Genomic DNA, 15,721 nt, shown 5'->3' with positions numbered 1-15,721 from the left:
CAGCGATCCCTCCTAGCATTTGTCCTGTCCATCTGAAAGGGGTGGGTTCCTCCCCCCCTTTCCTACTCTCTTCCCCCTCTCCCACCTCCGTCTCTTCTTCTTTTCCCGCAAGCTTAAACCAATTACGCTGCTTTGCAAATAAAGTGCCGCCCCGGGGGGAGTTGCAGGCGAGGGGAACTGCCTTGTTTGCAGGTGCATCTCCGGCTTTGTAGGTGCGAACGCCTTTGTGCGGCGGACAAATGGGGAGAGGAGGAGGAGGAGGTGGGTACTTCTGCGACGTAAGATCCACATCAGCTCAACTCCACTCACATCCCAGCCGGCACTTCCTCACTTTCTCAACTGTCTCGCCCCACACCGCTCCCTGCCTCCTTTTTGGCTTGTTATAGAGGAGATTTGAGCACCCCCCGCCTCTCCTGGGAGCTGGCTTCCTGCTAGGTCGGGCTTTCGGGTTCTTTTCCTGCTGCCCGTCGCTCGCTTGCAAGAGGGCTGGATGGTTACACCGGGCAGGTTGGCTCCATAATGTTAGGGACTGTGAAAATGGAAGGGCATGAAACCAGCGACTGGAACAGCTACTACGCCGACACTCAGGAGGTGAGTAAATCCCAGGCTCTGGCTTCGCTGCTGCCCCTCCGCGAGGGAGAGGGGGGTGGGAGGGAGGGCCGGGGGTCCGGAGGGGGGCAGCGGCCGCATTCCAGCTTTGCACTCCAGCTCCTGCCTCCCCCCTCCAGCGCTGAAACTGGCCAGGCTTCCCCGAGGAAATCCACCCGGCCTGGAGGCGCTTGAGGGAGAACCGGAGAGGCTGCGAGCCCCCCGGGGGGGCCGGGGGCAACCCTTAAGCTCCCCCGAAAGGCTCGATCTCCGCTCCGGGCGGGCACAAAAGCGCCCCGAAAACTCCGGGCTCGGGGCAGGGACTCGCCGCGCTGCCGGCCCCCGGCATATGGCAGCGGCGGGGAGCGGGGCGCGCCCCGGGGCGCGAGCAGCGCCTTCCCCCCGCGGGGCCCGGAGTCCCCCGCTGGGGTCCTCACCTGGTAAAGCCCGGAGAAAAAAAATAAAGGAAAAAACAAGGAAAAGAAAGAAGAAATAAATAATTAAATAGCCGTTTGTTCGTACTTCGCAAGACGGCTCGCCTGCGGTGTGCGCTGCTGCCGCGGGCCGGCTGGCGGCGCTGCGGAGAGAGGGCCCCGGCTCCCAGCACCGGGAGGGGGCCCCGGGCCCCGGCCCCCAGCACCAGCCCCGACCCCAGCCCCGGCCCCGGCCCGGCCTCCCCGGCCTGCCCCGGCCGCCCCCAGCCGGCCCGCGGCGTCCCGGGAGGCGGCCCCGGCCCTTGGCTGTTTTCCAGCGCGGTGCAAGAGAAGGGGAGCAGCGGCCCAAACGCGGCCGGGGAGTGGGCCACGGAAGCGCCCCCGGGTACAGCCCGGCCTTGCGGGGGCCCTGGTTTTACACAGTGCCGGTGCGGCTCTGCCCGGGTCCTCGGGAGAAGCCAGCGCTCGGCAGCACCGTCAGAACCTCCGCCTGGATCGCTGGCCGGGCAGGAGCCGTTTTAAGGAAGTGTGGTAGTAAACCAGGCACCTAGGTGTGCGCGCACAGGCATTGCATCAGCACACCCGGACACGGCTGCACAGTCCCCACGCCTCGTCCCTGCACCCCGAGGCTTGCACCCAGCACCCTATAGGGCCACGCGGGCACACGCAGATACGTGTCACCCTGCTGGCACCTTGTTTAATAGAGGGAAGCCGGCTAAGGGCAAATAAGGGTCATCCTAATTATGTGTCGTTTCCACAGTCATTTATCCTCGCCATGCTCATTATCCACGAACATAAAGTTAAGCGACCTTCCCTTTTGCTATTTTTTGGCCTCGATCTTTTCTCCTCCTGTGCTATTTAATTTGAATCACTACACGGATGCAAGGTGGGAAACCCATCCGCGCTGTATCCTCGCCAATAATTACCGTGATCCTCTAAATTAAAACCACATTTATAAAGCTCGTGGAATTTGTAGTGAATAACAGCGAATTTTACAGTAGCATTTAACCGTCGCTGAACATCCTTCCCTTAACCGTATTGCCTTTGTTCGAGGGAAACTGGGAATACATCTTGCAACGTCTTTCTTCCTCCTGTTCATCAGCTGCCGTACTGGAAAGCGCATTTCCAGGCTCGAAGGTTCTGCATTTTTTAAGAGTTGTGTTCAGTGGTAGGGCTCTACAATTTTTGCACGTTGGGCGATTGTAGAAAATCACAGGCAGGGAAAGCTCAGGCTTTTTGTACTATGGGGAAGTTGCGTTGTGTTTTTGGGGTTTTGTTTTTATTTAAACTTTCTAGACTGACTTTTTAGCAAATGCGTTCAAAGAGGAAGCACGCTTTACCTTTCCGTAGGTGAAATGTGCAGACGCGAGCTGTCGATATTTTAAAAATATTTTAATTTTTATTTAATTTGTGACAAGATGCTGTCACACCTAGTGTAGCGATTTAAATCAGTGCGGGGGGAGAGATGCGCGAGGTTATTCTGAGAAGGGCAGGCAGATGGATCTCTCCTTGGCACGGCCGCCGTACCCCCGTCAAGCTTCAGTAATCGTATGGCTTTAAACGCTCTGCTAACCTGACGGACCCCAAAATTAACAGGACCTCGGGGAAGAAGGGGAGGCGAGCTCCTCTCGGGGCAGGCAGAGCCGCAGCGTGCGGGGCACGGAGCTGCCCCGGGCGGGCCGCGGTCGGCACTACCCGGCCGAGGCTCGGCGGGCCGGGAAAACGGCGGCGTGTGCCCGTGTGTATTTATTTATAGGCACGCCTAAATATGAATTGGCCTTTTCATCCCGCCAGCGGCCTTTCCGCAGGGAGCCGGGGCAGCGCTCCCGCGGTGCCGGGTGGCGGCGAGGGCGGGCGGGCGGGATCCGGCCCCGGCGGACCGGGGGCTGCAGAGGCTGCCCCCCCTCTCCCTCCTAACCCCCTCTCTCCGTCTGGCTGCCCTAGGCCTATTCCTCGGTGCCCGTGAGCAACATGAACTCGGGGCTGGGCTCCATGAACACCATGAACACCTACATGACCATGAACACCATGACGACCAGCGGCAACATGACCTCCGGCTCCTTCAACATGTCCTACGCCAACACGGGGCTGGGGGCCGGGCTGAGCCCCGGCGCCGTGGCCGGGATGCCGGCGGGCTCGGCGGGGCCGGTGAACGGCATGCCGGCCGGCGTGGCCACCATGGGCACGGCGCTGAGCCCCGGCGGCATCAACGCCATGTCGGCCCAGCCCGCCCCCATGAACGGGCTGAGCCCCTACGGCAGCATGAACCCCTGCATGAGCCCCATGGCCTACACGCAGTCCAACCTGGGCAGGACGCGGGACGCCAAGACGTTCAAGCGGAGCTACCCCCACGCCAAGCCGCCCTACTCCTACATCTCCCTCATCACCATGGCCATCCAGCAGGCGCCCAGCAAGATGCTGACGCTGAGCGAGATCTACCAGTGGATCATGGACCTCTTCCCCTACTACCGGCAGAACCAGCAGCGCTGGCAGAACAGCATCCGCCACTCGCTCTCCTTCAACGACTGCTTCGTCAAGGTGGCCCGCTCCCCCGACAAGCCCGGCAAGGGCTCCTACTGGACCCTGCACCCCGACTCCGGCAACATGTTTGAGAACGGCTGCTACCTCCGCCGGCAAAAGCGCTTCAAGTGCGAGAAACCGGCGAACAGCAAAGCCCCCCAGGAGGGCAGGAAAGATCAGGCCGGGGCCTCCAGCTCCAGCTCCAACTCCCCCCTGCACAGAGGCCACAGCAAAGCGGCACAGTTGGACACCGCCACCTCCCTCTCCAGCTCCAACCCGTCCACCAGTCCCCCGTCTATGGACCACAGCGGATCGAGCACGGAGCTAAAGACCTCGGCCTCGGCCGCCTCCTCCACCATCAGCTCCGTCCCTGCCTTGGCGTCCGTCCCGCACCCCCCTCACTCCTTAGCCCACGAACCCCAGCTCCACCTCAAAGGGGATCCCCACTACTCCTTCAACCACCCCTTTTCCATCAACAACCTCATGTCCTCCTCGGAGCAGCAGCACAAGCTGGACTTCAAAGCCTATGAGCAGGCGCTGCAATATTCCTCCTACGGGGCCGGAATCCCCGGCGGGCTGCCCCTGGGCAGCGCCTCCATGGCGGGCCGGAGCAGCATCGAGCCCTCGGCCCTGGAGCCCTCCTACTACCAAGGTGTGTATTCCAGACCCGTGCTAAACACCTCGTAGCTCCGCACCCCACGCCCCGCTCCCCTCCGGGTTTCCCCCCCCGTTCCTTCGAGCTGCGACCCCCGAGGTGTTCCCGCACGCTGCGTGCACAGGACTGTTACTTTCTGGTTGTCTCCCGACGCGTCGTGTGCTGTTATTATCCAACACGACCTCCTGCAAAGCCGGCCGCCTCCCTATTGTACATACCTCCCCTCGCCCCACCGCCCCCCGGCCTCGGTCCCCCGAGATCCCCGTAGCCTTTGCAGGGTGTTATTAAAAAGAAGAAAAAAAAATGTTGAGCTTGTAAACTACTTGTTTGTGCTTTCCTCCCCCTCATCCCCCCCTTCTGTGCTCTATAATCTCATGTAAGTTTACAGGTATGTGGCAATACTTTAACAATACGGAGATGAAGAAGAGAGTAGATGTTTAAGGCTTTTTTTAATTAAAAAGGCTTTGAAGGACAATACTGCTGTGAAGTAGCAAAACACTAAGAGAATCTCTAAGCAACAAGAGGACTATTTACTTTCTCGGATCATCCTTTTGATACTTGCAAAATAAACCTTCGGCTAGTACAACCCGCATACACCCAGATGCTGCGGGCCGGATCCTGCACTCCCGAGGGGACCAACTGGAGCTTTGGAGTGCAGGATACGACCCTTATTCTTTTTTTTTTTTTTGCCAAGTGTTACCTGTCTTGGGATGTAATATAAAGTTACAAGAGGTCACAGCCAGTTGGATATTTTTTTTCTTCCCATCTGTTACTGAAGATTCTCATTCATCAGGAGCTCTCGTCAACATGTGGATGACATGCTTATTTAATTTCAGTGTCTCTTCATTGTGTACCAGCTAGGGCTATGTACGTAAAACAAGGTTATTTTCCCCCCTCCCCCAGGAAACGCTGACTTTTAAACGAAAGCAAAAGAGGAAAAGAGGAGAGTTCGTTCTCTCCCTCCTTTTCCGACTTGTTTAATAAATTCCACACCCATTTTTTTTGTGGCCGTTTAATTATCGCCATCGTTAGCTTGTTTCATCCAGTGTTAATGCACTTTCCACAGTTTTACACGGTGTTAGCATAGCCAGACGGGTTTTATTATTATTCCTGTTCGCTGTCTCAATGTTCTTAATTTATTGCATGGTTTATATTTTTTTCTTTCTTTACAGCTGGAAATTGCTTTAAATGACAGTAAAAAGAATTACAAGTGAATTTAAGAAATTTTGTTAATTTTATAAATGTGATTGTAATTGAAAAAATATTTTGATTTAAAACGATAACTGAGAATTTAACGCGTGAAGTATGTTTTTGATCATTTGCAGTTAAGGACTTTAAATAAATCAAACGTTAACAAGGAACGACTTCTGCTAATTTCTTTCCAAATTTCTGGGGCGGGGGCCGGACGGCAGAGCCAGATGCGATAAAAGCAAAGGGAGCCCTGAAGGGGGGCTGCGAAGAAGAGCGGTTTGCACGGCGGAGCTGACGCGGAGAGCCCGGCAGGGTGGCTGCGGGAGGACGGGGCCAGCGCTGCCCCGGGCGCGCAGGTTGCGCCGGCGTGCGCGTTTTTTTTTTTTTTTTTTTTTTTTTTATCGCGGGGCGATGTGCGTACGGGCGGCGCTGCCTTTTTTCTTTTAGTTTCTTTCTCTTCCCGAGGAGGCCGGGGTGAGACGCCCCTTCCCCGGGAAGGGAAGGCCGAGCCCGGGTCCTACCTCCGAGCCCTGACTCTGCTAAGGGCGGCTGGCAAGCGCTGCTCCCCTGCAAGAGGCATCGTCCGGAAGGGTTTAAACGGGAACAGATTTCACCGCGCTCAGCCCCCTTCGTGCAAGACGGCCGGATAAAAGGACCGTGTAATTCTCGTAATTAGCACATAATTGCCCCCTGACGGGTTGGGGACAGCGGCGACAAACTAAATTTAAGGGTGGGAGAAAAAAGAAAAAGAAAAACCAAGCCAACCTCCTGGAAATCTCACAAACTAACCAAATTCCTCCAAAGCTGCTACCCAGAGGACAAAAAAAAAAAAAAATGTTTTAGAGCCCCTCTGCCGTGGGGGCTCACGTTCGGTGTGGGTGGCAGGAACGAGGACACGGCGCTGCCTGAGAGCCAGCTCCGGCATTTTGTGGCGTGGGGGCACTCGATCGGAGGAGACATGGATCGAGGACCCCGCTGCGGGTGGGTCCGACATTGTTGGGGGGAACAGGAGCTTTTGCCAGAACTTCCGGGCTCAGCCCCTTTGCCCGCTGCCTTTTGTGAGCCACTCAACAGCACCAAATTCCCCGAAGCCAGGGACAGCTCCAGGTAGCTCAGCACCAAGTCCAGGCAGGTGGATGCTATTTAAAGTCCCACTTTTTCTGCCAAAAGCAGCTTGGTGCGAAATCAAGGCAGGATGAAGCCCGTTTTCAGCAGGACTTCGCTTGTCTCCCACAGACCAGCCCATAGAGAATATGCCACTTCAGAGCGGAGACATTGATTTAATGCCTTGGGCTTGTACACAGAAAATATCAATCGACCGCCAGCGATAAGGCAGCAGGTCTCACATATCAGCTGAGGAGCACAGACCGTGTGTAATGGAAATATTCGGGGCGTGGGCAGTAAAAGGGTTTAAGCGGACCAACGCGGCTCCAAACCTCTCAGAGATAAGGAGCGGAGCCTGTCACGGATACAGCGTGTGCCCCGCCGCCACCCAGGCCATATTCTTTCTTTTTCTTGGTGCGGGCACGCGGTGGCCGAGGCAGGTAGTGACCCCCTGACATAGCAGGGGTGCGGGTCGTGGCAAAAAGCAGGGCGTAGAGTAAGACTTAGAAGTCAACGGGGGGAAGAAACGTCCCCTGCTTTCCGCCCCGCTCCAAACTGCTCGGCCTTAATCCCGTGCTCACGAAGACCCCGGTGCAAAACCAGGCTGGAAGTGGGCTCCATAGGAAAGAGAGAGAATCCCCCCCGCCCCATAATGTTCAGAGGGGAGCTTACGAGCGTCTCCTTCCTCTCCTTCCAGCCGGACGGGTGGCTCCGCCCGGGGGGGAGCAGCCAGGGGGTGCGGGGTTTTTTTGCCTTGCCAGAGCTCAGCCCCGTGCCACCGGCAAAGCGGGGAACCAGCGGGCTGCAGCCTCCGGCCGCCGCCGCAATTTATAGGGGAACTTCGCCTTTTCCTGCCCGGCAATTATCTCCAACCGGCCACGTGCGAGGGAGCGAAAACGGCTCATTTAGCGTCATTAAAGCCAAGCGGGAAGCCGGTCGGGGCGGAGGGGGATCTCTCCGTGAAGACTCCGGAGGATCTGGGCGCCGATGGAGCCCCCGGGTTGGGCAGGGGCCGGCAGGGCCGGGGGAGGCGGGCGGCTGGAGGGGGCCCCGGCCCCGGGCACCTCCGCACGGCCCCTGCTCTCCGCAGGTGGGGAGAGTCGATGGGATAAAAACAGCCTCCGGCACCCAAAATCGGAAAGGGGGGGGAGAAAACCACGAGTGCCTCCCGGCTCATTTTAGGGGTCTGGATGGACAGCCCCGGCAGCTACATCGGCAAACGATGGCAGGGTACGTGGTTATTGGAAGGAACTGATTTAAAATTTGCGGGACGGGAAAAGGAGGAAAAATATTTCCCGGGCAGTTTTTCCCCCAGAAACTAAGTCAATAAAAAGGAGGTTGTAAAAGAACGGCGCAGGAAAACACTCCAGTCTTTGGCGTAGCTTCAGATGTTGTTTCGAGTTGTGGAGTAGATACTGAATACTTGAATGGTACTGGTCCGTCAGCACAAACCAGAAATAAAGGAATTCCCTTGCAACTAGAGCGATTGGCTTTCTTTTAATTTTACAGCGATATTGTAGATAAAACGCTTGAGTGAGATAATAACGCACCTTGTATTATTTCTTCTCCGCTGTGATAAAACGGGATCTAGGCGGATGTGTGTGCCTAGACGTGTTTAATCACTCTAAAAAAAATGTTTTAAAACAGACACTTAATAAATACACACTTCTCGTGTGCATTCAGGGTGATAATTTTAATTCGTGAAGAAGCAAATTATCCTCGCATAAACATGGGATGAAAAGTTCTCTCGGGAGGTGTATAGATGCATATATTGTATATATTAACATATATATAATTAATATGTATTTGTTTCCAGGGGAGACAAGTGGAAATATACACGACACACAATGACCAGGCGAAAATCACATCACAATAGTGCACAGAGAGTGACTGAGGTAAGGAATGTAGACGTAAGTCCTCGGAACACTCCCACGCTGCAATAGTGGGTTAGGAGATATAGGATAATGGTTAATAGCTAAAATAAAAAATGAAATTAGTTTGATTATTTAAATGTCAGGGGCTGCATTGTTAAAAGGGTCATTTTTTCTCTTAATGCAAATCCGGGTTTCTTGGCTACCAGCAAATGCAGAGTAATAGCTACAAAATAATAATAGAATGTGCATTTTCTGCGATTTGCAGGTCTTTTCAGCGGGAGAAAAAAAAATAGGGAAGAGTGGAAAATGGGAGGCGATAAGAAGAAAACCTGCCTTTGTTCTCTCTGGTTATTTTCTACTAATTATTCTGCCCATTGTGACAAAGTAGCAGTTAAGGATAGATTAGTGTAAATAACCTCGCATTTCACTCCCGAACCGCGCAACTTTCTGGCCCAAGCCGTGCCATGGTGTTTGTGTTTCTCCCCTTCACCTCAAACAGAAACTCATTGAGATTTCAGATCTTTGAACTTTGGACAGATCAAACTGCCAGCGCTCACCTTTGTCTCCACTCATTAGGATTTAAAACATATGTGGCCTCATGACGGGATCCATTTGTCTCTATGAGGGGAAAAAAAAATGCAGTCTCCTCTCTTCCCCCCACCCCAAAACTCCTACATTTAGCTGAATTCATTGAAACGATCATTTCCCGGAATGGCGCCTCTGCTGCGGGAGCACTGCTCGGATGGGGTTTGCCCAGCCGGGTTGTTTTAGGGGAAGCTCCTCGCCGGTTTCCGTCGTTCTTTTGTCACTCCCGATTTATTATTGGCAATCTAATTTTCCTATCAAAGGCTCCTACACCTGCTCGTTATTCCAAGAGGGAGCTACCGGGAGAATGGGGAAATTATTATTATTATTATTATTATTATTATTATTATTATTATTATTACTACTACTACTACTACTACTACTATTATTGCTGTCCAGGGCGTCGCGGGGGCGGCACCGGGGCGGGCGGCAGCGGGCCCGGGCCCGGTGGACTCCGGGGGCCGGGTGCGGAGCACGGGGAGCCCCTGCCACCCTCCGGGCCCCTCCTGCCCCTCATGGGCCCCTCCTGCCCGGCTGCGGAGCCCCGTCGGGCAGGGACAGCCGGCGGCACATGCCCACCTGTGGTCCAACCCATCGTGGGGCTGCGACGCCCGTCCTTCGCCTTCACCCGGTGCCGGGGGAGGAGACCGGGGGCTTCTGGGGGATTGGCATCCCCGGCCGGGCACGCTTCAGGAGGCTGCATTTCAGCTTGCAGCCACCTCTCGGCAGCGAAAAGGTGCCGGGGCAGTCCGTGGGGAAGATCATCCTGATCAACCAGGACAGGGGCACTCGGGGTGCCGGGTGCCGTCGAGGCTCGGGGGCTGCGGGGGGACCCCGCGCTCCGCAGGGGGCTCTCCCCGCACCCCCAGCCGGGGCTGGGATCTGCCGCACGGAGCCGGGGCTGGTCCGCTGGCAGTAGCCATACCCACGGCAAACACCGCCTTTGTGCCCTCTGCTTCTAAGTGCTCCCCGGTGAATCATCTACATTTGCGATCTACTGCGCAGCAGCTGAAATATATTTTCCCCTTTATTTATTTATTTATTTTTTTTATTTTTTTCCCCCGAGCCTGCCCGGCAGGTTGCTAACACACATTTCCTCCGGTTATGACTGGCGGAAAATGTAAACATGTTGGTGACCAGGAGGTGGGCCTCATTCTGAAAACCGGGATCTCTCCATAGTGACTCTCAGTAATGACCTCTTTAGCATAATAAAGCCCCCGGGGCGGGGAATCTTTGAACCGCGGGGCAGGAGATTGGAATAAGAGCATGTCTGAATTTATTCAAATGTATGCAACAAGTTTTCCAGTTCTGAGGTTATCTGATGTGACCAACAGACGTTTTCCCTCTGCCTTTTTTCCTTGACTGGCTGCTTCATCTAAGGAAGACTTTACAAACTTCAGGTATGTCATGAAGTTGTCCGAAACGGCAAGGGAGAAGAAATAGAGCAACAAAACAGAGTCTCGGCTCCACGTTTAGCAGAAACAAATAAATACAAATAAGAGAAAGACTCCTGCTTGGGAAGAGGGGATGCCCTCGCCTCCAGACACGCGCAGCAGCCCTAGCATCGCGCCCCAGCCCCCAGGAGCCCCGGCTGTAGGGCCGGGGGCTGGCAGCGGAGGGAAGCCCCCTGCCCGTCCCAGACCCCCCGGGTCCCCTCCCGGCCGGGAGCCGTGCAGCACCTCCTCGAGTCTCCCTTAAAAACACCCCCATGGGGGCATCGGTGTCCGGAGGAAGGGGGAGGAAAGAGCCGCTAGCCGGTGCACAGCTCCCCCCACCCCGCCCCCCGGGCAATTGTTCCTTGAGCCCCTATTAATGCGGGACATATGTTATCCACAGGCAGTAGGCAGCGGTAAGGCTTCGCCATCTAACTTGTTGCTCGACTTACGAGGCGGTTCTCATCTTCTCATCAAAAGCCGCCGGTCTTTCTTCAGCCGTATGGACAAAAATGTGAACAACAATGCCCGCCTCCCTTCACTTCAAAAGCTGCCATCGCGGAGGCTACCCAGAGAATTTTCTCTCTGCCTTTCATTCCCGGTTTGAAAAAAGGCACTACAGGGCCAAGGCGCTCCTAATACTCTTTGATGGGGATTGAATTCATTATCTCCAATAACACAATTGTGCTTGGCCAACGAAAAGAGCAAAGTAATACTCATCTAGAATTAGAGAGCGGGGCTCAGAAGAAAGGGAGCGGGAGGGTGAGGGGGGTGGGGGCATTTCAAAGGGAAAGGGTGGGGGGGGATGAGAAAACACCTATATCGAAAATCGGCTTGGAAGGAGGGGGTCCCCAGCAGTTTAAATTACAGAAGTGTATTAAGTGGTGCATTGTACGGATCAAGGCACGTTGGTGGTCCGACTGCGCATTCCTACCTCGGCTGGCCGAGTGGACACCGGCCGGGTTAGAGGTTCCTGACATTTCCCTCGCCGGGCCGGCCGAGCCCCTCTGGCCGCCCCCGTCCCGGCTCTACCTGCCCTGCCTCGGCCCCGAGCCCGTCCCTGTGCCGGCGGGGCTGCGGGAGGGCTGCCGGGGGGTCCCCGCCTGAGGCCGCCGGCCCTGGGCCGGCTGCAGCCGAGGCACCTGCTGCGGTCCCCACCTGCTCGCAGGCACCGGAGGGACGCTCTGAGCAGGTCTCGGGTAGGGGGCTCCAGCCCCAAACACGTCCCGGCACAGCTTAGGGCGACGGGCGGGCCAGCAAAGCCGGCGGGGGTCGGCGCCCCCGGGGCTCATCCCGAGCTACCGCCGGCCCCGGTCTCGTCGGGGGAGGGCAAGGGATGGCCGAGTGAATGAATGAATGAATGAAGGAGCGAGCGAGTGAATGAATGAACGGAGCGAATGAATGAAGAAGGCGCACGTAAATAAATAAATAATCGGGATAGAAAACCCACCCGATTGGAAAACCGCTGTGTTAATATGAGAGATTAAAGTATTTGCCTGTTTGGTTTCCAGCGTAAATGTTTTCTATCGGATGTTAACCAAACAGGCTAATTTTCAAAGCCAAGCAAAACACCCCGAGGAGCACTTAAAGGCATTGCACATGGGGCGGGCGGCTGCGGGACCTTGTGCATGTCACACACGGGTGCGGGCGGTGAGATGGGCTCGAGGTGCGACCTCCGCCTCTCGCATCTCTCTGCACGCCGGCGACACGCAGCCTTCCCACCGAGGAACCCATTCGCATTTTCAAACTTCCCAGTGACTGCTGCGCGTCCCCCAAAGGGGACGAAGCCAATGCCCATCGGCTTCGGTGGGAGTCTTGCCCGAGTGAGGGACACTTGGCCAAAGGGGGAGAAAGAAGGAGAGAGAGATCATCTCTTCCATCCCCGTGGGGATTTCCTCATGTGCAATAATGCGGACCCTGTCGCCTTTCCTTTCACAAGACAAAGATGACCTTGACAGGACTGGTTTATGTGGATCCACACTCCTCCTTTTAAACACTCCCTGGGCAGGGGGTAGATTCTTTCTTTTTCTTTTCTTTTCTTTTCTTTTCTTTTCTTTTCTTTTCTTTTCTTTTCTTTTCTTTTCTTTTCTTTTCTTTTCTTTTCTTTTCTTTTCTTTTCTTTTCTTTTCTTTTCTTTTCTTTTCTTTTCTTTTCTTTTCTTTTCTTTTCCTTCCCCTAATGAGTGTGGACCGAGATTACACTGGCCACAGCAGAGTCCAAGGTTCAAGGATATCAGGATATTTCCCACTTCGTGAAGTGCTTTGGGGTTTTATTTTTATTTAAGGGGCATGTGTGTTTATTTGTTTAAGAAATTTTAAAAAAAGAAAAATCGAGAATAATGTGGATATTCCCAGGGAAAACAGTAGCAAAATGCCTTGTTTTCTGCAGAACTAGGAGCAAACCTCACTTTCTTTCTGCTGAGGTCTATTTAGACAAAGCATACACGTTAACTGGCTAACTAAGCATTTTACTGTTTGTAGTTTACCTCCCTGTGCATAATGACTCCTCCAAAGTATAGATTAAATGACCACATACTTCAAGAATTACCTTTTACAAGTCATTTTACCTTAACGATCAATGCGCCATTTATGCTTTTACACAATAGACTTTAATTGTTACAAGGGAGCTCTTTGGTCTACGAGAAATAATTTGTTTTGTGCTGTAGCACAAACAGGGGATTAGGAGTTCAGGTAAGGAATAAGCAGCAGCAACAACTTAATTCCTAGGCAACAAAGATCCTGCTTTCACGCCAGATTTCTTTCTAGTAAAAAGCAGGACGGGGCACCATCTCCAGCTCGCTGGACCAGTCAGACATTAGGTAGCCTGCATTTCTTCCGTTTTAAATCGGCCCTTCATCCCTCCCAGGGCCAAAAGTTGCATGTAATACTATGCAGTGCTAAACAAAAATAAACAGAAGAGATTCGCCAAATTAAACACAATTCCCTCTTTTTTTTTTTAAACGTATTTTTAAAAATGTATTTAACACATAGGTTGAAGTAAGGTCTGTAGATTTATTTTTTACCAATCACGGCTATATTTTCCGTGAAACAGATGCAGAGGCGATTGGATTTAAAATATCATAAATATCACTTTCATTTGGATTGATCGCTTTTTTTTTTCTTTTTTTTTTTTCCCTCGCAATCTATCAGGCATAGAAAATGGAAAAAGCAGCCAGGTTTAGGACGGAGCCCCCTTCCCTGTGGTGCTGGCGGAGCGTCATGGAGCATCACCAATCCGCAAAGGGGACTGCGAGGGGACACCCCCCCCCCCCCCCCTATTTCTGAGCTTCTGCGGGAATTTCGGCGGAGGGGGAGCCACGGGAAACCTTTCCCCTTTGGAAACAAGCCCAGCGAGGTGCGAACCCCAAACTCCGACCCGCGGGCTTCGCGGGCTTCAGCCTGCCCTGAAACCACGGCGGCGGGCGCCTGTCAAATTTGGCCTCAAGTCCAGGGCCCTGGGGGGGGTCCCGAGGGTCCCCATGGCCGCCCTGGGAAGGGGTCGCAGTGGGGGTCGCCCCGGCGAAAAGGGGAAGCCCTTTCTGCCTCATCCCTATCGGCGCCCTTTGGCAACAGCGAAGGTGGGACTGGCTGGGACCGTGCTTTCCCCAGGCTGAAGAAGAGAGCAAACGCCCAAGCACGGAAAGTCAGGGACATGCAGGTTGATGCAGGGAAACCCTTTTTGTGTGCCTGTGCGACTGCAAGCCGTTTGGGAACCCAGATGGGTGGCAGAGACAGCCGAGAAAGAGCCGGCTGCTGCGTGGAAGCAGTGTCCGACTGCTCCTCCTCCCCCCCCCGAAAGCGTCCTTTATCCGCTTCTGCTTTCCGCACGAAGCCAGCTGAGATCCGGACACCCCCAGGCAAAGCGAAGAGGTGCTTCGGGATGCCGAGGGGCGGCTCCGCGCTCTGGCTCCGCTGCTGCCCCGGCTGCAGGGCCGAGGAGCCGGTGGGCAGCTCCCCAGGCACCGACCGCGGCTTCCCCCCGCTGCAGAGCGTGTTGCAACCCATGTGTTACCGGAATGTAATAAGTAAATAAGACCTAATTAAATAAGAGCAATTCCAAGTGCCTCTAGGAGGTGCACAGCACTTGGCAGGATGGGACGGCGAGAGCCGGGCAGCATTTTTTTAACGCTGGTTTGGACGGTTGCAGCTCAGAAAAAGTGTACGTCTCCAGTCTCATCTGGATGCTATGAAGATACGTTTCTTTCACTAAAAATGAGCAAGGAAAACGATGTTTTTCACATATTGTCTGATAATGACGGCTCTTCACACAGTAGTTCTGAACTTTTTAGCAAATACTTCTTCATCTGGGAGACCGGGACTTTCAGTCTGCCCTACTGGCAGACTAGACAACACCTTTATGTCTCGGGTAACACTCAAGACTTTAATATGCATTAGTATGCTTTCTAAGGCATAATTGCGTTCCCACTATAAATATTGCCACCATTCTAGAAATACAGGAATAGAATAAAAGCCTCAGTGTGTATTAATCAGGAAAGACATTCATGGAAATGAGTCATTCATTTTCAAATTCTTTATTTCGGAGGAAGCAAGGTCACTGTACTTAACCAGGTGGATTCTTTACGCCACGGCAGTCCAAGAACCATCAATGTATACATTTGGGATCGAATACTTCTCAACAGCCTGGTACTCCGGGCTGCAGCAAACACAGAGCACGTGTCAATGCGGTGGAGAAGTGCAACAGTCCTCCTCCCACGGCGGTGCCCACGCTATTAGTAGGGGACAGAATAGAAGAGGGAAAACCAAAGAGAAACCATTATACTTAAAATGAATGAAAAGGAAAAAAAAATCTCGTTCTCATTTTTTCTCCTGTATGTATCAATAACGCCTTTCAATACTGAGCGGCAAACCACAGCTAAAACCCTCTGAAAACAGTCAGTGCACAGACACACGAAGACACAGAGCTCTTTAATTTACGGAAGTCGCAGGCTCGAGCTCTCCTCATCTGCAAGGACCTGTGCTCCATAGGCTTTGCGGTTTGGCACATGCATCACGCCTGAGCCAGCATGAACACAGCAGGAGACGTGAAAAATCAGAGATCTAGGTGAAAAAAAAAAAAGAGTATACAAAATAATACAATAACACCGGTTTAAGTTACAAATTTTTTTCTGGGTTGCTAAACATCAGGGCACCGCGCGGGAGGAAGGAAAGCACTTTGAGGGGTGCTTTTGAGGAAGAAGGTACGGGAACAGGGCTGTGGGGCGGAGGGGGGGGGAGCGGGCTCTGGGGCTCCCCGGGATTCCCCCCTCCGTCCCCGCTTCCCTCCCTCCTCCTTCCTGCAGGCGCGCACCAGCCCGGGATGGGGCTGCCGTTGGCGGCG

At 53.9% G+C, this 15,721-nt stretch overlaps 1 protein-coding gene across 1 annotated transcript; it reads left to right on the top strand.

The window, feature by feature from the left end:
• Positions 1–220: 220 nt before the first annotated feature.
• FOXA1 (forkhead box A1) lies at positions 221–5,554 on the top strand. Its single transcript, XM_035539465.2, has 2 exons — positions 221–591; positions 2,967–5,554. The coding sequence occupies exons 1-2, from the start codon at positions 520–522 to the stop codon at positions 4,227–4,229; spliced, it is 1,335 nt and encodes a 444-aa protein (XP_035395358.1). The 5' UTR covers positions 221–519; the 3' UTR covers positions 4,230–5,554.
• Positions 5,555–15,721: the final 10,167 nt, after the last annotated feature.

Source organism: Cygnus atratus, chromosome 5 (assembly GCF_013377495.2).
Source record: "Cygnus atratus isolate AKBS03 ecotype Queensland, Australia chromosome 5, CAtr_DNAZoo_HiC_assembly, whole genome shotgun sequence".
Taxonomy (NCBI): Eukaryota; Metazoa; Chordata; class Aves; order Anseriformes; family Anatidae; genus Cygnus; species Cygnus atratus.
This window is presented reverse-complemented; position numbering and strand designations above follow the sequence as displayed.